General features: G+C 46.3%; 1 protein-coding gene across 3 annotated transcripts in view; it reads right to left on the bottom strand.

Moving 5' to 3' along the window:
* The window catches only part of PAX3 (paired box 3), a gene marked incomplete at both ends in the record, with an annotated part of 94,685 nt that extends 71,487 nt beyond the window's left edge, over positions 1-23,198 (bottom strand). For 2 of the 3 annotated variants that reach the window (XM_082658989.1, XM_082658991.1), the window contains 4 exons: positions 18,820-18,954; positions 20,146-20,275; positions 21,644-21,879; positions 23,114-23,198. In XM_082658989.1, the coding sequence (XP_082515115.1) occupies positions 18,820-18,954; positions 20,146-20,275; positions 21,644-21,879; positions 23,114-23,198 (586 nt within the window). The remainder of the gene's footprint in view (positions 1-18,819; positions 18,955-20,145; positions 20,276-21,643; positions 21,880-23,113) is intronic. The other variant, XM_082658990.1, reaches the window with a different exon arrangement.
* Between the last annotated feature and the right edge of the window lie 535 nt (positions 23,199-23,733).

The following is a 23,733-nucleotide window of genomic DNA, read 5'->3' as shown; positions in this document are numbered from 1 at the left end:
TTATGAAATAAAATATACAGAATCCTTAGCGTTTGAAGAATGTTTGGAATAAGTACTCTCTAGAACATGTTCTGCTCTGCTGGTTCCTCTCCTGGCAAAGAGCAACAGTTTCAATTTCTCCAGATTCTAAAGGGATATTTTTAATCTCAAACATCCAAACTGAATTGTACAACAAAGTCTTTAAGTATTATTAATATAAATACTTTTAGTGGAATGTATATTTACTTTATATTATAGAATGTCATTCTACAGTTTAGTTTTAGCGTTTGTTGATTTCATTTTCTTTAATTTGTATAAATTTACATTAACACTGATTTTTTAGAAACAATTACAAAACTGTTTTGTAATTGAACAATTACAAAAATAATCATAATGGTACTCTACCTATAAATAAAAAAACACTTCTTTTAATAGTAGCATGGAAAACAGTAAATGTCTTACCACTAGAAAGTTAGTGCCCTTCCAAAGTGTTCAAATTACTTTAATCAGCAAATGTAACCTCATGAATAAAGCTTTAAAAAGTCTACTTTTGCTACTCTATAGTGGAAATGTTATTAAAATATCCAAGATGTCTCACTATTTTAACCTGAAGCATATGTATTTTTGCATTCCCTAAAATATTTTAATGTTTTTATATAGTTAAACAGAATAACAACTCTTCTTCAAATCTCAACTAGCACTTCCCTAAGAAAACATGAAAAAAAAATAAGCAAAGGAAATCAAATACTCAGATCGACTACTGCTCACCACCCCAAACTTGGCAAAGCGTTATAAATGCCATTTAAAAAGTTATACTGTTATCTTGCTACTCAAACTATATTAAACAAATGAATGCCATAACTCTCACAAATTCGACTTCTTCATACCTGTTGGAACCCAATTTATGTGGAGTATAAGTCAGACGTCTGCTTATGGATACGGAAAGGGAGTCAATAACTTAAATTGTTTTGATTTGTGTGGAGTTACTCAACAAAAATTCTAATGTTGACCAAAAGCAGCTGAGATCAGATTTCTTCTTTAATCTATAGGTCAAGTAGTGACTGTCTCAATCTTATCAAATAAAAATTTTAATTTGCCATTCAAAGTTCAAAATTGCAATACATTTGATCTGAGTACAGGATAATCACTAAAAAAAATAGAAAAAACTCTTTCATATGGTAAACAGTAGTACTTATTATTCTGAATGTATAAAGGGGTATAGTTTCTCTTCCTGATGTTCTCATTTTATAATGTTCTGCTTCTATTTTTAAAGATTGGTAGATATTTTTTCAGAATTTGCTTACAAAATCTGTTTGTTTAAGATAAAGAAAACTACAACAAAATTTAAGCCACAGATATCAGATACATAAGAAAAATTATACATGCATATATTAGATTGGGTATTTTAGATGCTCTAAAAATTCCTCAAACAAAAAATGACTTTTCACAATACATTTTACATTGTTAATTTTATCGTTTAGTCTTTGTAATTAAGGACTGTAGCATTTGAACCATTCTCTATTCTCAGAATATATATTAAAAACTTGATATGTAGTAGATGTTGACTTCTGAAATAATTTTCCGCCACAAAACTAAATAAGCGAGGGGAAAACTTTATTAAAATCTTCCCTTGTTAGGCTACGACATCTTGCTTTGAGTTGTTTCCAATGTAACGAAAAATATTTCTTACATTCTCCTCAAGTTTCTAAAATTCTTCATAAAAATTCCTTGAAAAAATAAAAGTTTTCAGATTTGAAAATATCTCCCATTTAATCTTTACAAGTTTTCTCACAAACTCTGTTTTGAGTGGAAATTTTTGATTGATTCAAATATGATTTTTTTATTTGTAAGTGTATATTGCATGTATTTTAACTCAGAGGCAAAAAAAAAGCAAATCTTGTTTATCCAATTGGGTTTCTGAGAACTACTAGTGAGGGAGCTAATTTAAGTTTAAGATATGACAGCAGAATCCGATTAAGTGAATGCACCATTGTCTGATTCTCTCTCTCCTCAAGCCCAGACAGTTCCTAGCTTTGACTTCATCAGTTGCCAGAAATCTCGTGTGTTCCTCTCTGGGCACAGGAAAAAATGTCTAGGCACAGATGATTTGAAAGAAGGAATGTTACCGTCCTGCTTAAGCAACTCCAACTTAAGGAGAAGTTCTCTAACCAGTACCCCCAGGCCTTTCCAGCCTCATCTGGAAGCCACAGCTATGACAAGAGGTACAAAAAAGCATGCATTTCCCCTGTGTGGATGGGGAAAAGCCAGGGTGCCTACCTGTTCAATGGCGCAGCAAGTCCCCACCCTCACTCTTCCGGCACCTAAGGGCATCCTTCCCCCCAGAGATAAGACAAGTAAGAGTTGCTCACCTCCTGAGACATCGAGGGGCCACCAGGGGCCTCTCCATTCTTGCCCCGATTCCCCAACTGCCTGGAGGCCCCACTGTTTCCTCAAACAGCTGCCTGGGGCTTCCCAATGTCTACCAAGAGCTGGACTTGGCCGCAGCTGCCACAACCTGCCAGAGCTGGGAGAGACTGTTGCCTTCACCTGGCCAACGCTTCCATTTTTCAAAGGAAGAGAGAATGAGGTCTGGAGAGGGAAAGCAACCTGGTCACAATGATAGTTTCAGAGACCTACAAGAAACATCTAAAAATTGCCTAATACAACCTTTACAGCTGAGGGGACCAAGGCCCCCCAGAATTAGGGTCTTACCCACCTGCCTGTAATCAGTAAGTGGATGGAGGTTCCTCAGCTTCTCGTGAGGAGTTGGTCCATGATCCCTCTAAGGGGCTCCTTGCAAGGACTGAGGGTCACGTGGGTAAATTCTCAGCAGCTCTGGATTGCCAGACCCAGACTTTGGCTCCATAAGTAAACAAGATAAGGCATAAGAAACGAGGAGGTATCCTAGAAACTCTAAAGTCCAAGATACAAGTGGAGGGTAACTGAGTATCAGTATTATTATTATATCCTTATGCTCTCACACACAGCTGTGCCAGGCCCATACTCCATGCACAGGGAGCCCATGTGTCTTAGCCTCTACCTTCCCCACCCTAAACTGAATGAGGACAAGGGTAGATGCATTTCTGTGGGACCTGAAGCTTTTATCATTTAGGGGTCCCCTGGAAGGGATACACACAGGTGAAGGGCCCTGGAACTGAAGGTTCCTCAGCTCTATGGTAAACCCACCTCTGCCCAGGACTCCTCTTTCATCCTCCACTTGAGAGGGCCTGGGGGAGATGTGGGCTGTTTCTAGATGCTTGTATCTACTGTCATTACCTAATACTTACAAAACATCAATCAAGTCTAACTGCCAACTATGGGGGCTCAGCAGGAATTCAAGATCATGAGAGTCCACAAACACAGCGGGCTGTTTCTGAACCCCATATATCACAGGTGGGATAAATGCCAGCTGTCCCTCTGGGACCCTCGTGGCTTACATTCTCCAAAGCAATGTGTTTCTGAGGCTCTCCAGGACCCTAGCGCTGAGAGTCCAGGAGCCTCTGGCCTTCCAGAAGCTCTCCTAGCCAGTAGACCCATCATGGATGCCCCTTGGGCCCTACTCTTTCTGAAGAGGAGAACCTCACTTCTTCTGACTTCTGACAATGGTCCAGGCACCATTAGAAGCATGAAAATTCAGATCAGATATCTGCTCCTGAGAATCAGAGGCAAGATGGGCCCCAAAGTGCCCTCCCTGTCTATGGCTCTAAGCCAGAACAGACGCTGTATGTCCTTCCTCTGGCCCTGCTTTTTGCCAAGAAACCCAAAGGACACAAGCCAAGTGCCTTCCCTGGCATCCAGGAAGTGTGGAAAATCCACCTACAGGAGAAATGCTCTTGGTGCCTACCTGCCTCTGCCTCCCCCAGATAGCTCAATGGGGTACCACGCCCTGGAAGGCCGTGCTCACCAACAAAGAGCTTCCTCATAGCAGAGCTAGTCCTGCCCATTCACAGCGAAGTTGGGATCTGCTGGAGTACGATTTGCGGGGCAACAGAAACCTATACCTTGCCCCAACCAAAAAGCTTTCCTACATGGGTACCTGGAATTCTGCCATTGGGGAGTCATTCCTCCGTGCCAGGCAATTGCTCCCAGGGCCCTTTTGGAAACTGCGTCCTTAGGAAGGGCAATTGGTCGAGTCAATGTGAATGAGGTAGAGCTCGGTGGAAGCAATGGTATGTGTGTGTGGAGCTGGAGTGCACAAGGGGAGGGTAAGCCAGGTAGAAGCAGGACGGGGTTGGGGAGACAGGAAAGAAGAGAGAACAGCAGCTGAGACTGCCCTCTTTTCACCCAAGGTCAGCCCATAGAGTCCTTTGTGAAAAGAAAGTGAGAGAAACATTTTCACAGGGTTTGGGAACGGAAGATTGGGGGCAGGGAGATGATCAAACATCCCTGTACAAAACCCAAACTTGTTCCGGTAACATCATTTCCTATAAACTACTACAGTCTGAGTGACCGTCTCCTAAAGTTTTTCCAAAAGGATTTTCCAAGTACCAGAAATATCGATGTGAAAGATAATCATTGTCTTCCCTAATGAATTTAATTTGAGCTTTCAATTTTAAAAATAAATAAGTAAAAAGGATTCATTTCAGGGGAAAAAATCATTACTTTAAACAAGTAACATTAAATTATAGTAATTCAATAAAACGATGAAAGTTCGCCAGCCAGCAAAGATTCAGACCAAATTCGGCTCTCTATGTCATTTGTATTTTGTAGTAAGGAGAGTGTTGCTCTCCTTATCTGCCCCAGGTATGTGCTAGTACTCCACCGGGAAAGCAAGCCTGTATAGTGGCCATTGGTTTCAATTTGTCTAAAAAGGACAAACCACTTGACACAGAGCTGTGCCAAGGAATGAGTACTTGACCTGCACAAGATCTGTTTGTCTCCACACCCACTTCTTGAGCCTCTGATGAAAACGAGATGAGGTGGCCTTCCCAGCCCCCAGCTGGCTTTGTACTCAGGACGCCCCGAGAAACCCTAGCTGACACTTTCCACAGGCAGGAAGAAGACAGACAGAAGTTGAGGCCCAAAAAGTTCCCTGACAAAAGCCCGGAAGCTAATTCAAAACAAGCCAGGCCTTGAGTTTGCACCCTGGCCTTCTACCTGGAGCTGATTCCCTGTAGAATGGGGGACATTCCACGACCCAGGCACCCCTCTTGCCCCTGCACTCTTAAGCCAGGCTCCTTGTAGTTTCTAACCTGTTGCTAAATGGGAATTTAGTGCTCCGTTTGCCTTCTTCTTTCAGACAAAAATTCAGCAGTATTCAGAGCTTGGCAGGGCCAGTGACCACAAGCAGACATTGGCTTCTGGGAAGAAGCTATAGAAGTTGCCTTTCTACTGCCCTCTGATAAAAGTGTGTTGCATGCGTACAAGTGCCGATGTGTCCCATCTGCGTAAAAGTCAAGCAAATCGACCACCTGGAAAGTTTCCACCCTGGAGAGCTTCCCAAATCATATTCTGCCCTGGCATATTGCAGGTTCCCTGGATGCTCTGTGAGGAGACCCAGTTTATTCGCTCGACCTCCTGAAATGGACTCCCAGCCCCCTTTAGAAATGGTCTGAGAGGATTTTATGTCTTAAAAATTTCCAACATATAACCAATAATTCCAGACACTGAGATCCCATTCACTTGGGAATCATACAACGGAAAGTTGAAGTGTTTCCCCAGATGAATTCATGGGTCTCTTTTTATTTTAAAAAGTTACAAATCTAAAAATCAGAAGAGAAGGGGCAGCTCTCCCACCGGAACCCCTGCTCCCTGACGCTGAGCCAGTTCCCCAGAGAACGCCTCAGCCTGCTTCCTCCTTCACCTGTGTGATGAGAACAATGTGAGGATGTGTTGAGAATCTAAAGAGTGGTTGTTCTGCTGATGTGGACCTGAAAACCACTGATTTTATGTGGTCGAAATTTCTGTTGAGAACCTCACAGCAACCTGACAAATCACAATCTTCCTCATTGGAATTAATCCTCCCAAGACCCTCCTTCCTACGTGGAGAGCTGCATACTTTTGCAGGTAGTAATCAGATGTCACAAATTATGGGCCTGATTCAATCCAAATTATGCACAGAGCCAGGAGAGGGGAAAAAAAAAGCTGCTTTTCATTCTTCTCAGCTCTTTGCAGATGCTCTAAATGCCAGGCCTGTTTACATCCCCACTGACTCCTCTGGAGTTCCGTAAGGCAGTCAGAGGGGAAACAGAAAGAGAACCAGGGTTCCCAGCTGGCTGTTTCTATCGAAGCACAGACAAAACTTCTAGCATTAGGAAAACACACCTTCCTGCCTTGTGTCTGGCTGAATAGTGCTACATGCTGTGGGGCTGGCTGCAGGAACAGTCAAGAAAGAAGACTTGTTTTTGTTTTCCTGTTATTTTGAAAAAAAAGAATCAAGATTTTGATTTTCAAAAATAAATCCCTAGCCCCTAACTTGTTCTCCTGTTTCCAAAAGGCCCAGTCCTAAGAAGGAATGACTTGAAATACTGACTTTAAAATATGTATTGGTGGGCTGCCCTGGTGGTGCAGTGGTTGAGAGTCCGTCTGCCGATGCAGGGGACACGGGTTCATGCCCTGATCTGGGAGGATCCCACATGCTGCGGAGCGGCTGGGCCCGTGAGCCATGGCCGCTGAGCCTGCATGTCCGGAGCCTGTGCTCCACAACGGAAGAGGCCACAACAGTGAGAGGCCCGCGTACCGCAAAAAAAAAAAAATATATATATATATATATATGTATGTATGTATGTATGTATGTATGTATGTATGTGTGTGTGTGTGTGTGTGTGTGTGTGTGTGTATTGGTGTTCACATCTCCAGTTTTCTCAGGAGGCTTTGGAGAGTGTTGTTTTCTCATCTAGTTGGAGCCCAGTTCTTTCTGGTTCATTCCACAGACTTGAACTTCCAGCTTAGGGAAGCCAGGTACTCAGCAGCATCAACAACTAAATTCCTGAGCACCAGATTTAAGGAAAATGGGCTGAAATGATCTGAGGGAGGCAAGCTACGTGCAAAGACATAAAAAGTCTTCTGTGCCTAGAAGGGAATGGATACATACCCCTTAAAAGTTCGTAAAATCAAAAACTAACCTTTACCAAACTCAAGAAACCCCTAGAGAATCAGGCCAGCACTTTTCAAATATCAGAAATACAAGACCATGTTTTATTAGACATAATCTGCTTTCTTACTAGTTCAAACCTAATTTGGTAACCCTGAAAGACAGTTTCTCTTTTGTAACTAAACAATCAGAATAAGTTGTCTCTGAATTGTTCTACAAACTATCCATAATTTTTCCAGCGCAGAAAGAAAAATAAGAATGCTTAACATAAGTGTACCATTTTTGATGGAGGCGAAGTGAAGTAAATAGTAGATAAGAAAAAGAGAATAAAAAGGGGAACCAATAAGTCAAAGCAAAAAGCTTTCCTTGGATTTAGAGAATGTTACATCTGGAGAAATATCAAAATATTGGAGGAATTTCCTAAGCAGAAATTTCAAAACCTATGCTCCTACCTACGTACAGTGGTAGAAGGAAGTGTCTCTTTTTTCTTGTACAAGTGGCCACAGGCAAACACACACACACTCCATGTTTAGGGAGCATTCCTTCACCATTTGTTCTCAATGCAGAACCCAAATTCCCCCAAAGCTATCAAAATCACAAATGCCGTTCCCTTTGTCTCTACCACAGAGGAATTATTTTACAAATAAAGTCACACATGTGCCAAATGGTGCTGTTGGATTGGAAACACTCTAAATGCTGTTAAGTAAATCATCGCTTGCCAGTAGGATGGAATACTATGCAGCTATATAAACAGGCTGAGGAGACCCTCAGTCTGATGAGGAGTGATTGCAGAGATATATTCTAAGGTGGAAAAAAAAAAAAAAAAGCACAGAACAGTTTCTACAGTGGGCTACCATTTGTGCAAACAAAGAGGAGAGAATATTTTTAAGAGAGAAATACAATTGCTTGTTTATGCAGACTTTCTAGAAAGACAGCCAAGATACTGAGGGTCCTGAGTGGGAAGAAGACTTGTCACTGTACGCTCTTTTCTATATTTTGAATTATGCACAGAGTGTAGGTTTTACCTGGTCAAAAATAAATACGATTTAAAAATACAATCTGACAACACATGTATTTTTCACTAGAGGGGGTGGACAGGAGGGCAATCCTCGGAATAAAAGAACGCTTTCATTTTTTAGGCTAAGAGTTGGCCCCCATAATCCAGGAGTCCCCTTGCCTCTAAAAGCCTTCAGGGGGCTAGCACAGTCCAGAAGGAAGGCCCAGGGCTCACCAGCGAATTTTTATCAATTCACTGGGGGTCGACCGGCCAAGGAGCCGGGCTGCCCGCTGAGACGCCTAAGCCGTGACAGCTGCGTAAACTGGCGGTGCCCCAGCCTGACCTATTTCAGAGACAGGTCAGCCCAGTGCATGCAGGGATAAGAAAACAACCTTCCTTCTCTCCAGTGGCTGCACTCCAGCAGGAGATCCACAGGGCAGGAGCTCTCCAGCCCCCCGCGAGTCTTACAAGCCAGGCTACTTTTTTTTTACCCTCGCATTGCACCCTACTCATACAGAAGTCCCAAGCTTTGGGGGCTGGATAGAGAGGGAAACTGAATAGAGAGGTCATTGAAATGTATCCTCCAGCTTAACAAACGCTATTTTGGAAAGTTTCCTTAATATTTCTGAACTCCAATTTTAAAGGAGAGGGATTAAGAAGAATCATGCAGAAAGAAAGAAGAATGCACACGATATCACGTGCGGAGCCATAAAGACATTTAAGAACAAGGAAGCAGGCTGGAGAAGGGACGCAATGAGAAATTACACAAACACAATTCCACAAAATGAAGGATTGCACCAGGATTTCAGGAATAAGAACGCATGTGTGAGATCCATTTTCAAAAAGCAACTTATTTGTCAGTCCAGTGGAGGAAAAAAATCTTGTGCAAATACACAAACAAAACAAAGTTTGATTTGGAAGAGTTTTAAACAGCCAAGTTAGTCTAAGAGAGAAAAGTAAACTACAGAACAGGAGAAAAAGTAATTAAGAAATATCTTTTGACATCTCGGCAAATGGTTTTCAAATTTTATTATTTTTCAAACTATTAAATCAATATAGTCTATTACATTAAAGAGTTTCTCATAAACTCAATTTTCTGGAATCAGTGAAAGTGAATTTTTTAGTGTGTGCATGTATGTGTGTTGGTCTTCATTGTTGCTCCTAAGCCTGAATTAAGCTTTTATTTGCCCTTGGGCAGAGCCCATCTGCCAGTAGGCTAGTCACTTTCTGCATGTTCAGAGGGCTTTTTTCCGCACAAGATTTTGAGTTTTCCTGTGAGATAGGTGTAACTGGCACATAACTTGCATCTTCTCATTTTATTCTCATATCACCCTGGGAAATTGGTATCATGTGCTCCCATCTTACCAGACATCAGAACTCAAGGGGCTCACACCCAAAATGTGCTGTTCTCAATTTTAGAGCAAAATCAGTGATGCAAGACAGACTACTTTTACCTTGGGTGCTATGCTCTTATAAGGCAAGCAAAGACATGAAAAAGGACTTTGGGGTGTGTTTAAGTCAGACAAGAAACATTCATTTGTATTAGTGAACTTCAGTCAGGAAACCAGCCAAGTGGGGATTCATAAAGAAGGAACCTGTTGCTTTTCTTATAATAAAATGAATTGGACCAATTAATTTTCTTTAGTTCAGGTTAAGCTCAACCATGGTAATTGGGAGACACACACACACACACACACACACACACACACACACACACACACACACCTACCCTGTGGCCAAGATTTTCTTAATCTTGATAATATGTTTGAATACTGGAAGAATTTTAAAATATGTGTTTGAAGACAGACTCTATGAGTCTATAATTGTTTAAAAACAAGATTTTTTTCAAAAAGAAGATAGACCCTATAAAGGAAACAAAAATGATGTTAATACCCCCAGACAATGCTGAAGTAAGTTAATGCCTATATTAGGGTTTGCCAAAAAAAAAAAGATAAAAGATATGAGGGGTATAGTGGCTGTACTCTTAGTTTATCTGTGTACCTATAAAAATCACAAGCCTACAAATGTAGGCTTTCTGTTAAAAATGTAAATTTGTATGTGACCATACAAGTATTGACTATGAAAGTATACAAAAACCAACTCCATGTTGCTAGGTAAATTGCACACAGCCATTAACTTTCTTTTCTTAGCTATTCTACCCTAACTTACTTATTGTTTGCATGTAATGACATAAAGCCAAGTACATTTAATTCTGTAGTTCTTTCCAGAAATATGCCTACCATCTGATTATAAATTTTTTTAAAATTTACATTTAAGCCTCCTTAAAACTATACTATTTGAATTCTCAATATGATCCTGGAAATTTTTAATGCTGAAAAATCAGTGGTATTTCCTCTCCCTCAATCCTATGTTAGTCAGCCAAGAAGAGTCTCCCATCCTTGTCACAAAGCATTTTGATCAGCTATTTTAAAATAGAATCCAATGGAATCGGATCCGGAATGAGTGGGAAATTGCTCCTCGAATCAAGAGTTTATATTAATATGCTATTGTAGATACAGTAAAGCTGGCCAAATAAAAGTACATAAAAATCAAATCACTAAATGGGTTTAAGGAGACAAATATATGGCTAGTTTGTTATTGCCTGTCATGAGTCCTAGTTTGTATTACTGGGGAAGATTCATTTCCCAATCACTGCAGTAAGAAGGCGGACATAAAAACTCAGACTACTTACTTTGATTGAGTTGCTTCACTGCAAAGAGAAGGGGTTCTTTGTTGTTTGGGATTTTTTCAACTTAAAATCCTGCAGCTAAAATTTAAATGCTACGAACTTTGTTATATGCAATGTGCAAGGTAAAACTCTTTCTCAGGATTTTTTTTTCCAGGAGAAATGTGCACCAAATCAAATTTGAAATGTTACACCATTGTTCTTTATTAAAATACAACTACTCCTTTAAAGAAAAGTGGCCATTTCCAGGGCAGAAATTATCTGTTAGTCTCTTCTCAGTTTTTATCAGGAAGGAAGGAAAACAGACATTGAAAATATGAATTCATAAGGCCTTTTACTGCTCAAGTGTCTTCAGCAACTATTTTCCATGGTTTTCATAGCTCCCTTTGACAATGGTGAAGCTTCTAACTCATCTCTCTTAAATAAACGTTTTATAACGTTAACGGCCATTTCGATAACTGCTCATTTTCCAGTTACAAACTGGAAAGTACATATATTCTATTCCTTTGAGACCATCACAGAAATGCGGGGGAAGCTTTCTAAAAGGAGAGACGTCCCAATTTCAGCAAAAGTTCAACACTGTTGGAGCTCAGCATTTGTCCCAACACTGCAAGATAGAGCTGAAAGCTGAGCTGTGCCACTCTCTACCCAAGACTGGCATGAACGGGGCGAGAAAACCTTTCCCAGCGGAGCAGAGGATGGTCCCCTGTTCTCACTTTGGTGTGCATCTTCCAAGAGAGTGGCAACTTCTGAAACTCCTTTTCACTTTCTCTGATCACAGTTCCCCACTGAGGCAGCCAGTGCTTTTTTTTTTTTTTAACAATAATACCAAGTATTTATTTTTTCCAGCCTTACTGAGATATAATTGACATAGCCCGTTATTGAGTCAGTAATTCTGCCTTGGTACTGACATCAGACCCCACTCAGAGTATGACTCTGCTGTCCCCCTGGCAGTATATGAATACATAGCCTGATATCTAAGGGGGGAAAGTCACTTTAACTCCACATGTAAATGAAACATGAAATATACATATACATGGAAAATGCAGCAAAGAACTCTCTAGCACTGCATCTGGACCCAGGGCAAGGTAGTCATAATAGATCTGCACTGACTCACACTTCCAGTTTAATCTGTTTCAGGCAGTTGTCCCACACTGCAATTACTGGGACTATTTCAAAGGACATTTGAGCACAGATAGATTATTAACTAATTGGGAGATTATAATACAAAATGTTAGAAAATACCCACTAATGATTCTGACTCTGTATGTCAAGATTCATCTTGTTCAAGAGTGAATAAGAGGACTTGCCTTGTGGCGCAGGGGTTAAGAATCCGCCTGCCAATGCAGGGGACACGGGTTCAAACCCTGGTCCGGGAAGATCCCACATGCCGCGGAGCAACTAAGCCCGTGCGCCACAACTACTGAGCCTGCGCTCTAGAGCCCGCGAGCCACAACTACTGAGCCCACGTGCCGCAACTACTGAAGCCCGCGTGCCTAGAGCCCGTGCTCTGCAACAAGAGAAGCCACGGCAGTGAGAAGCCCGCGCACCGCGAGGAAGAGTAGCCCCCGCTCGCCGCAACTAGAGAAAGCCCGTGCACAGCAGAGAAGACCCAATGTAGCCAAAAATAAATAGATAAAATAAATAAATTTATATAAAAAAGAGTGAATAAGAGTAAAATAAAATAAATGAAATAAAAATAAAACCCTAAGCACAGTTATTTAGTAGTGAAATGAACACAGAGAAAGGGATTCAGAAAATCCCGCACACAGGCAGATCTATGATGCTCAGTTGAATATTCAAAACTGAATCTGGCATAAATTTCACAACCTCAGAGTGACTTGTTGGAATTTGCAAATTAAGCACAGAGATGGTATTTCCAAAAGAGTCTTTGCATGCATTTTAGCTCTCATAATAAAAGAAAAATCTATCCAAATATATTGAACTCTTAAACAAAACAAAACAAAAAAAGCCTAACAGTTCATCGAAAAATCAACAGCCAAAAAAGTCATAAAATTATTCAAAGAAATATTTTTCCTAGCATTCAACAGCAGTGTTGAATATGAATTGGTAAGCTGTGCTGCTACCTCAAATTCTCATGACTCTAGAAAGTGTAACCTACAGGAGAAATAAATCCTTGTGTGTGTGTGTGTGTGTGTGTGTGTGTGTGTGCAACTGGGTATAGTTTACTGCCAACATAACTCATAGTGACCGACTTATAAATAAACTTTAACTATACACACAAACACATATCTGCTCCTACATTGTAGGAGGTTTAAAAATATACACGGGACTCATCTAACCATCCATAAACACAAAAATTGTGAAAACATATGGAGAGAAATGCAGTCAGTCTAACTCCCAGTTTCCTGTGTATTTAATTGTTCTCCAGCTAGTTTTACACAAAACTCTGACATCGTGCCTTTACGTCATTCCAGCTTGGCAGGTAACTTCAGTAAAACTTCCATATTTAGAAATTTAGTGACATTCAGGATCTTAGCTTCCATGCCTCTCGTCACCTCCCCCAAACGAGAACTTATTTGATGATAAGTTCACCATCTTAGCCTAAGTTCTAAACAAGAAATCACCATAGGATAATTAAAAACACCCCATGAATCTCTTCTCTGCAAACTTAGGACACGTAACTGGTTTCGGTTCCTATTTCTTAAAGAGAATTCAGTCAATCCTCCTTAGAGGTTTCAGAGGAAAAGAAGGATTTTCCAAGACAGATAAGTTGAAATGATCCCGCTTTGATCTCAGTGGTTAAGAATCCCTCACAATGGAAGATGGCCACTGAGAGGCCAGGATCCCGGCCTTTTAATGCGTAACAATGGTATCAACAAACAGCTACTTAATCAATATTTGGCCAGAGCTGCTGAAAACTTCCTTTTCAGATTTTAATTCCTAGTTGTAAAACAACCCCAGAGCAGCCAGTGAGATAAGGCATTAAACTGACTGCTTAATTGCCTTTTACTGTCTTGTTAGTTATATATGTACATTCTTAATGGTTCTTTAATCTTTATTTACCCACATAAATAAGTTACCTGCCATAGGACTCCACCGAACTGAACCAACCTTCTCTGCCCCAGCCCTGGCCAAACTCTCTCACCGTTTATTGCTGCTGTTGAGGCTTTTAATATTCATTGGCTACTTATGTACGTACAATGTGAGCATATAACCTCATAGTTAGGAAGGAATTTTTTTCCCCTTAAAATATATGTATTCATGAATGTTGAACCTGAGTTCGGTGGCAACGCTCGTATTCACCTGATTAATTTCCGCATATTCCACTCCCTGAACTGACGCGCACTTGCTGGTTCCACCTCACCGCGCCGCTGGCTTTTACTGCACAGCCCTGGGGACTCTTAAATGACCCTTCAGTAATTATTACCCACGTGAAGCCCCTACGTCCCCGCTCCGGTGCTATCAACAAGCAAATCAAACTTCAAAATAAACATACAATTTCAAGCATTAGTTAGAAAATCTGCATGTTTTCAATAAGGCTAGAAAGTGAGCCCACAGCAGTCAACCAAACAGAACAAACCCTCGAAAAATAAAACCACGATCCGAACTCGGGTCTTTCCTTTCAAATCGGGCCAACAGGAAAGTCGTTATCGTTATCTCCTTGAAAAGAACACAGCGAGGTGTTTTAATTTAATTCAAGTTTTGATATTTCCAATACATTTCTAAACGGGTGATATTTCCTTGTTGAGTATTGTAAGGGCTTCAGATAACATGAAATTTACCCCAAAGACCAGAGACGACATTGGGGTCAAATTCGTGATTCTGACAAATGGACTCGGAGAGTGGGCCGTCCACTTTAATAAAGGTTCCGATGTCACAAACCTAAGATCTTATAGCCCGTGATTTTAATCTGTGGGAAAGTTCCTCCCTCCCCCGCCCCCGCCTGTTCCCCCCCCGCCCCCCCCCCCGCCCTTTGCCTCGCGCCAAAACGTCCTTCCCTGCTAACTTGAAGGCTGGGGGGGTCCGGGGGGGAGGGCGGGTGAGGGAAGAAACGGCCTTCCGCTCCCCTCGATGTCAGTAGCACTCCAGTTAATGATAAAATGTTCTTTTCATGATTCCACTGGAAACGAAATAGTTCCAGGACTTTTAAAACTTCTGTACGTTTTTAATTGCTTTATCTTATGTCCCGCTGAAAAGTTGATGTCGTCCTCGTTAATTTTAGAAAAGCTCCTAAGTTTACAAACTCATGCAAAACTTTTGTCACCTTTACTTTCTCAAATTAAAAAAAGAAAAAAAGCACTGTTTTTCAAAAACATCAAATTGAAAGGGAGCGTTAAAAAAAAAAAAAAAGGAGGGTAAGCTCCGACCTACCTATGCTTGGGGTCTCTTGGCTCAATCTTTGAAATTGTTGCAAAGCTCCCACGCTCACTGGTGATTCTTAAAAGGGGTAAAGTCCTATGAAAGTGTATCTCCAGCCCCAATCAAAACATCAATTTGGCAATCTGGCCTCTCTCCCCCTGCACTCCCGAGCTGCCACTTCAAAGCCGCAGCAACAAGTCAGTAATTGTAACTTTGCATCTAAATATTTAAGCGAGAGTCTTGCAGTCGCGTGTCCATTTACAGTCCTCATCTGTGCTCTAATTCCATTACGGCACAAAGCAAAAATGTTTCCCAAAACTCACAAACAGGAAAAGCGTCACCCTGCTGCTGCTGCCGCTGGAGGAGGAGTTGATGAAGGAGCAGTTTCTATTGATTAGTCACTGCTTTTGTGTTAAGGGCTTTCTTTAAAATAAGAAAAAAAATGGGGGAGGTTGCAGAAATTTCACTAATGTGAGCCTCAGGCAAGGAAGGGGGAAAAAAGAGGAGAAGAAGAGGGCGGGGGAGGCGGGCTGTGTCTAGATGAAAGTGAGAAGGACATAAAGGAGGCAATTGAGTCGGCTGCAGCCCGGCGAGCTAAGCTTCGAGCCGGCCGGAGCTCAGGGGAGGGGGCGGCGCGGCGCTTTGGCGCAGGGCGCAGGAGTGGGGGCCGGCCCATTGTGGCGGCGCCCGCGGGCCAGCTCCGCAGCGCCGGGGGAGGAACAGAGACGCCTATTGAGTGGCCGCAGCGCGGGCAGTGCCCACAGCCCCAGTTGCTGCGACCGGGGCTAGGTTCCTACCGCTGCGCCTGCTCGACTCTTGGGGAGAGGAATGGTGTGTGGGGAGGGGGGTGGGGGTGTGGGGAGATGAGGAGGGTGCTGGGGGATGTTCCTGGCTGCCCTACCCTCTCCTTCCACCCTGGCAAAAGAGCTGGAAGCAAGGATCCAGAAGTGGCGCACAGCGTCTACTGCGCGCCTAGGGCGCACGGGCCTGAGCGCCCCGCGTCGACCCGAAGCGCTGCTCTTGCACTGGGCGAGGGACACGGCAAAGTTGGGAAGGTGAAAGAGGCCATCCAGAAGAAAGGACAAGACCCTGGAGAGAAAAACGAGGGCCGTTCTGACCTCTTTCAGGGTACCTCTTTCCCTGTGTCCCAGTCTCTGACAAGTAGAGAGAGGTACTCGGGAAAGCCAGTCTCAGAAACATCCGGCAGGCCGGAAAGGAAGCTGGAACCTCCAGAGAGAGCGAGCCGCCCTGATCATGACACCTACACGTCCCTCCTCAGCCGGGCTCCTCCTGCCCGGCCTGGGAGCTCCAGAGCCATTTATCAACATTCAGTCTATTTTCCAATCGGGGCAGCCTGGGACTTTTGCAGCCCAAAGGATAGAGGGAATTTTATTTTATTTTTTTGAGGTTTCTAAACTTCCCTTCAAACTCCACTCCACTCTGTCCTTTCTCTGGGCCCCTCTTGTCCTCCAGGGCTCATCTGGAAAGGGAGCTAGAGGCACTGAAGTGACTGACGCTGCATCTTCCCTGACAGCCCCAAATTAAATTAGACTTCAGCCCCCGAGGTGTGTGTATGTGTGTGTTTTCAACGGTTCAGCCCCCTCTGGGGAGAATACTCTGATTTTGAAAATGGTAGCAATTGCCCTTGAATGGCAGCGGGCCCAGCTAGACAGCCCAAAAGACTAGAAACATTTTGTAGGTGAAATGGCCACTTTCTCCACGCTGGAAAGTCCATAAAACTTCCTGGCGCAGCAGCTATTGGGGCTCATTGAATAATTCATCCCTCATTGCAAGCCCATAATGTCTATTCTCGGGCCTTTGTGGGGCTGTTTTCTCTTCTTTTCTCCTTGAATTATAAAAAGGTTGCCTTCCTTTGTTCACATCAAGCTGCTGCGGGCCGGAGCTTTGTCTGGGCCGAGCTAAAGTGTGAGTTTCAATGGACTCTCCAGGCTTTGTCTCCCAAGTTCATCTCCAAGTGTAGATTGTGTAGAGAAGGCCTTCTTTGTAAAAGCTGGAAAAGTTGTACAAATGTTTGACCAGCTCATTTGGGGCGTTTTGTCTCCTGGGCCTCGGTTGCCGGTGCTGCGAGGGAGCTGTCGAGCTGCGGAGCAGACGCCACCAGCAACAAGTAGCAAAGCCTTGCCACCCTTCACCCCCCTTCCCAAGCCTCTCCTACCCTCTGGGCTCATTGCCCCGCTGCCTGCAGGGGCCCGTTAGGTTTGGGGTTGGCTGGTTTCTCGCCTTCCTCCCTCCCCAGCACCTCCGTGATGCATCTGGACCTAGAATAAAAGCTGCGGTCTCTTCTCAGAGACCAGGGCAGAAACGCACCCCTCCAAAAGGAAGGGCTTAAACCGAGTCCATGTGAGGCCCCTGCTTTAGAAGGAGGGCAGCAACAGCACATGTATCTCCCCTGCCCAACCCGCCGTGGGTTTTGGTGTCTTTTCTTGATTGTCTGTGTGTGCCGGGGCATCTAGGCACCTGTTTATCGCTGAAATCTGTGGTTCGGATACATAACATTGAAATCTGGGTCCCTTCGAGGTTGTGTACAGAGTTTGCATTGATTTGGAAAGCTGCCGCTCCGGAGGGCCAGCGGTCCGCCCCGGAGTTGAGCAATGGAGGTAAAAGAAGCGACCACTTTCCTGACCCACAGTCCTACCCTGGATGCTACCGGCTGAGGGCTCAGACCCAGCCGGTCGAAGTGGGTGATCGCTCCAAGCCCACCTGGAGAGCCGTCTGCCCTTCTAGGGCAGCTCAAAAGTCAACTCAGCCCAACGAAGTCCCGGCCCCGGGCGAGGGAAGGCCACGCATGGGGGAGGGGGGCACCGGGCAACTCTCGGCCCTTTGCGCTTTGGAGGAGGTGCAACCATCCCCAAGGCCAAAAGTGCTGAGACGCAAAACGGCTGAGACTCTCCTGCTGCCGTAAACCCTTCCAGGTTCAACTCCTACGGGGTTGGCTTTCTTTTGTGGGAGTGGGCGTACCTTTAGAGTCTGAAGACAACCCGCCGGCTGCACTTATGACTCCGCGGGGGAGATTCCCTCTTGAGGCTGACAGATCGCAGCCAACAAGAAGACAATGGTCCGCACCCCTGGGCGGAGAAAGGGTGCCGGCACTGCAGGCCCAAGAACCCAGACCCCCTCGGTTTGTAACCCAGAGCTTAGGCTTGTTTTACTTCCCAGACACGCACAGCTCAAACCCTACCGCATTTGAAAACCGATTTAAAACAAACAAAAAAACAGCCAACTTACAGATATACATTTATAAGGCAATCAGTGTGGTGGGACCCCACTGCCTTAAAGAGTTTTGAGTCTCTCTCTCTCTTGTCCTCGTTCCCGTCCCTCTCCCTCTCTCCCTCTCTGCGCCCCCCTCCTCTGATGTGGAAACCCCTTTGGAGACCCGGGCCTTTCCTAAGGGCGGAAAAAGTTCCTTTAACCTCCGGAGGCTCACGGACTGCCCCCTGCCTCACAACAGCTCAGAGACGCCCAGTCCCGTACCCCAGAGGGCAGCTGGGTGGCCCCGCACCCAGACTGCAATTTGCAGTTCTGCCTTCCGTGGGGCTGCGAGTGGTGTGGAGGAAAGGTTTAAAAATAGAAGAAAAAAAAAAGAAAAGAAAAGATTTTTGTGTTCACTGTAAGTGCGTCTCTGGTCTTTCACTTGAACGCTCTTACCCGGGTGCAGGGGATATGAGCGAGAAGGGGCCTTGACACGAGCGGGGCCGCGCCGCCCTCAGGACCCCAACGTCAGAGCGCGGAGTCCGGGGAGGCGCCGGCCCCCAGGGCGCCGCCCAGCGCGCCGCCGCTTACCTCGTTCGCTCAGGATGCCGTCGATGCTGTGTTTCGCCTTCTTCTCACTCTCCTCCGCCTCCTTCCTTTCCAGGTCGGCCTCCTCCTCCTCGCCTTTCCCGAATTTACTCCTCAGGATGCGGCTGATGGAACTCACTGGGGGCGGAAGGAGGAAGGGGGCGCTTACGACTGAGACGCGCAGGGCCGCGCTGCAAGGGGCCCCCCGGCCCCCAGTCGGGGTATGGGTGGGGGGGCCTCGAAGGCCTGCCCTAAACAGCTTGCTTCTGCCTCCTCCAGCGTCTTTGGGCATCCCCGTCCTTCTACACCCCCTCTCACCCTCCCACTCATACCCCCCATCGCATAATCGGCCTCTAGGAACAGCGAGCCGGGAGCCTGGAAAGCTCGCACCTCCAGGTTAGGGCCGGGAACCGCGGTCTCGGTCCGCTCTCCCCAGTAGGAAGTTTCCCTCCCTAGACTCCACAGACGGGTCTCTAGATCTCCAATCTAAGAGATTTCTCCCGCCAGCCACACTGCACCGCCTCAACCTGAAGGCATTGCGCCCCGCGGTTCGCGGTAAAGGCAGGAAGAACCAGAGCGGACCCGTCCCCTGCAATTCAACGTTTTTCTTTTTTCTTTTCTTTTCTTTTTTTTTTTTTTTTTTTGAGGCCATAAAGGGTTTAAATTTCAACTGCAGGATCGTTTCCTATTGTAAAAGTCAAAAGAAAATGCACTCTCTCCCATTTATTTTTTCCAGATTCCAGTCTGGTAAACAAATCCATGCTCCGAAATATCTCGTTCTCGCAGGGGGGAAAAGGGAGTTTCCTTTTAATTAAAAACAAACCCGCGCGCCCTCGCCCTCGCCTGCGCTCGCCCCTCTTCTCCCTCCACCTCCCCCTGGCCGCCGGGGGCGCCGGATGGGCCCTGGGACTCTCGGGAAAAAATCCCGGCCGTTGCCGAAGCCTCCCCTCCTTGGCGCGCACGGTGAAGTCTCGGTTGGCGCGGCCCCATCTCCCTTCGGTTAGGATTACCAAAACATTTGTTTCTCTTTAAAAGGGAACATCAATATTAATAAACGCTTGGCCTCCGCCTCGCGTTTCCTGCCCTGCCTCTTCGACAGAAATCCTCTTTGGGGAGCCCTCAGCGGCGGTCTCTCAACCCCAGGACAAGCAGCTCATCACTCCCTCCATAAAACGCCAAAAACTTCTAGCTCGTAAATATTTCAGAGCCCTGGGAGGGGCCGTCTTCCGATCGCCCAGATCGATCATTGGGGTGATGATGGTTCAGATGGCCTGCCCGGATAATAGCGACTGACGCCTCGCCCCAGGAAGACGTTAATGAGCCTGGTACCTGAGGGTACGGTGTTTCGGTCACAGACCGCGTCCTTGAGTAATTTGTCTCGAATTTCCCAGCTGAACATGCCTGGGTTCTCTCTTTTGTATTCCTCAATTTTCTTCTCCACGTCAGGCGTTGTCACCTGCTTTAAGAGAACAGGCAGGCAGGTGTTGGTACCCAGTCCTCTGGGCCAGACGTGGCGACCGCACCGCCTCGGGCCTGGAGGGACGCTCCTTCTTGCGCCCCCTGGGAAGGTCCCTCTGCTTAGCAAAAGGACCCTTGCTCTCTGAGGCTGTGTACTTTAGAAAGGGGCAGAGAGGAAACCATCCCACCCGGAAGCAGCCTGTGTACTCTTCTCCCCAGCTCAGCCCCTCAATCGGCTTAAAATAAGAAGAGGTATGACATATGGGAAGGGGTGTACTTTCTGATCCATGGAAATAAAGAAAGGCAACCCCTTACACTGAATCAACACGAAAACGAAACTAAAAAAGGAATGCTGGAAAGAGTAGCAGAAAACTCAAGTTAGATCTGCGACTTGGGCCTTTCCAAAGGAGCACAAGATTTTAGCTAAGGTGAAGACCAAAATGAAATCCAAAAGGTGAGTAGCCAGGTTTTTTAAAAATTAGAGAGGATAGCAAATATGGATAATTTTAGAGACTGACTCTTTTTTTCCCAATAAAAAGAGTTTCCAGAGATTCTTAGAGAGGTTGCAAAGGGGGCTGGCATGGCAGGAGGAGAGGCGGTTGTCTGGAAGTCTTCAGTTTACCAGAACCCTCCTTTGGGTTTTGCCCTGTGGCAACTAGAAAATTATATTGGATTTTCCCCACATCCAGAAGAAAAGGCAGACCGTATACAATCCCCTCCCACTCGGCCGTAGCCAGTGTGATTCTCTTTCCTTTTTTAAGGAGAACCAAAATAATTTGAGGATAGCACCAAAGTACCTTTTAAAAGCCAAGTCATTGGCTCATTACAAAGAAAACAAATCACCCTGGCTTTTGACTCCTTGAAGACAATTTGGACTGGAGGCGACTGGGGATGGGAGCTGGGAGAGAAACCATTAAAAGCCAAAAGTGGCTCCTTGGATTAGTTTTGGAAAAGGCAGTGCAGTGGCTGGGAGCTGGGACGATACTTGGGGAATAAACCAGCAACAGGTGGGCACATACAGCTTGCACACTTTGGGTGTTTGCCTATTGAAATAATTTGATGGGGATTCCAGGACACTGAGGCATAAAAAACAAATGCCTTATCACCTTTGCAGAAAGGCTGGAGTTTTTCCTTAGCATTCATCAAGGAGCGCCAGCTAAGACAGCACTCTAGCCACTTCCCTTCAACCCCCAATACACACACACACACACGCACACGCACACGCACACGCACACACGCACACACCCCTTCTCAGATTTGGAAAAACTCCTCAGAAAGCCCCAGATGGCAGTCCTTGCCCCCTGCCCATTCTTCCCTAACTCGGGACACTGCAGGCAGGAGGCCTCCAGGGCCAGGACCACACGCTCACCTTGGGCTTGCTGCCACCGATGGCGCCGGGACGGATGGAGCCCGTCTCCTGATATCTGCACAGGATCTTAGAGACGCAGCCGTGGGACACACGCAGCTGGCGGGAGATGACACAGGGCCGGATGCCGTGGTGGGCCATCTCCACGATCTTGTGACGGATGTGGTTGGGTAGTGGCCTGCCGTTGATAAATACACCGCCAAGTTGGTTGACCCGGCCCTGGCCGAGGGGGGTGGACACTGAGAGCAGAAGGCGAAGAGAGAGACACACAGAACGTCACTTCGGGAGACCAGAGAGCAGCCCAAAAGATGAACCCACCTAATTTCTCACTTCTCTGGCCCATCGCCATGTTACATACAGCCTCAACACTGAAACTGCTCCATTCAGGCTCCCAGCCCCAGACCCTGTTTCAACTACACTTGTTCAAATTATTAAGCAATTCAGGGGTACATAATCTTGTGTGAAGGGAACAACCAGGGCAAACTAACTCGCTCCAGTGAAACTGTCTTCCCTTTGGGCCCAGGAAAGGGGACAACTTGTGGGGGGAGACTCTGAGGCTGGAGCAGCCTCCTGACAGAAAGGTGTTCACCCAGGCCTTCTCGAAGTCACACGAAACCCTATCTAACTGAGGCAGCTTTCTTTCTAAGGCACTTGGAGAAGCTGACAGACCTTCAGGTTTCTGGCTAAGAGGGCCGCAGCCAAAGGTCAAAGAGGGTCCTGAAAGCAAGCCGCAGGTGTCAGTGCGTGTCACCTGTTACACCTCGGGACAGAGGCGACAGACGGGTCTGCTCGCAGGTCCCCTCGCCTCCGCTGGTGCCCTGGATATTACATCCTACTCTGGACTGAGGGCCAAGGCTAGGCACCACCCGGTCAGCATCCCGGCTCGGGCGCCTCAACCTCGCAAATTGCCTAGAAAGTTTCGGGCTTGCAAATCCTCTTGCCTCCCTGGGATTCCAGAACCTTCAGGCTAACTGAAAGGCAGTTCCCCAAACAGGTTGTGGAAACTTCGAGATGCCGCTGGAGATGAATGGAATTCTAATTAATAAATCAATTAATACTAAATTTTCCAAACTTTGCCGCGGCAAGAAATTCCTTCCGGAATTAACAAAAGTTTAGCAAACACGGGAGCAGCCGGGACAGTTTTGAGATCCTTCGGGTGGACAAAATGCTGAGAAGTCGCTTTCTGGTGCTCAGAAGCCGGCTGATCCTCTCCCCACCACGGCATTTCCAAAACAACAGAGGAAAGCGCAACGGCCCAGGAGCAGGCCTGACGGCCAAGCTCCGCGAGGACTTGAGAGAAGGGCGCTTCGTTTGCCCAGAGAAAATCGAGTCGGGGTCTCGCCCGACTGTTCCCTCCTGGGGCGGGGGTACCCCGGGAATGGGCTCCTGGACGCGCCTGTGGAGACCCGGGGCTGGGTGGAGCAGCCCCGCCGCGGCCCCGGGGTTTTGGGCGGCGCTGAGGCCCTTTCTTACCTTCCAGCGGGAACCCGCTGCGCGGGTAGTTCTGCCCCGGGCCCGGCCGCATCATCCTGGGCACAGCTCCGGCCAGTGTGGTCATCCTGGGGACAGCGCCGCTTGGAAATTATATCCAGGTGAAGGCGAAATAGAAGGACGAGAGAGGCGCTGGTGACCCTCGGCAACTCCCCCGAACGTGGAGAGCCCCTCCCCAAAAAGACTGGAGCGAGAGGAGGGACACGGGGAGGGGGTTGCTCGCTCCTAGTCCAAAGAGAGGCTCGAGGTGGAACCGGGGAAAGGGGCGGGCAGGGAGGGCCCAGAGTCCAGGATCCCGAGCCCAGGGCGGAAAAGTTTGGTGCGAAGCTGGGCGAGCGGCCCCGCGGCTGGGAGCGCTGGGGAGGGGGCTCTGAGCGCCGCGACGAGCCGAGGGGGGGGCCGGGGGCGGTGCGCGGCCGGCCTGAGTCTCCTCCCGTCGTGACACCGAGTGCGGGGATCCGGGCTCGGGAGCATTTATTAGTTCTTTCACCCAAAGCTTGGTCAGGAGCCCTGAGCTGCGATTGGCCGACGGGGAGACCGTCCCGGGTGGCGGAGACACGCGCTGATTGGGCGACAGCGGCCACTTTCTCTTCCCATCCCCG

This window comes from Grampus griseus, assembly GCF_964374135.1.
Source record: "Grampus griseus genome assembly, chromosome: 7".
NCBI classification, from domain to species: Eukaryota; Metazoa; Chordata; class Mammalia; order Artiodactyla; family Delphinidae; genus Grampus; species Grampus griseus.
Note: the sequence above shows the minus strand (reverse complement) of the source record. Positions and strands in the feature narration are given on the sequence as shown.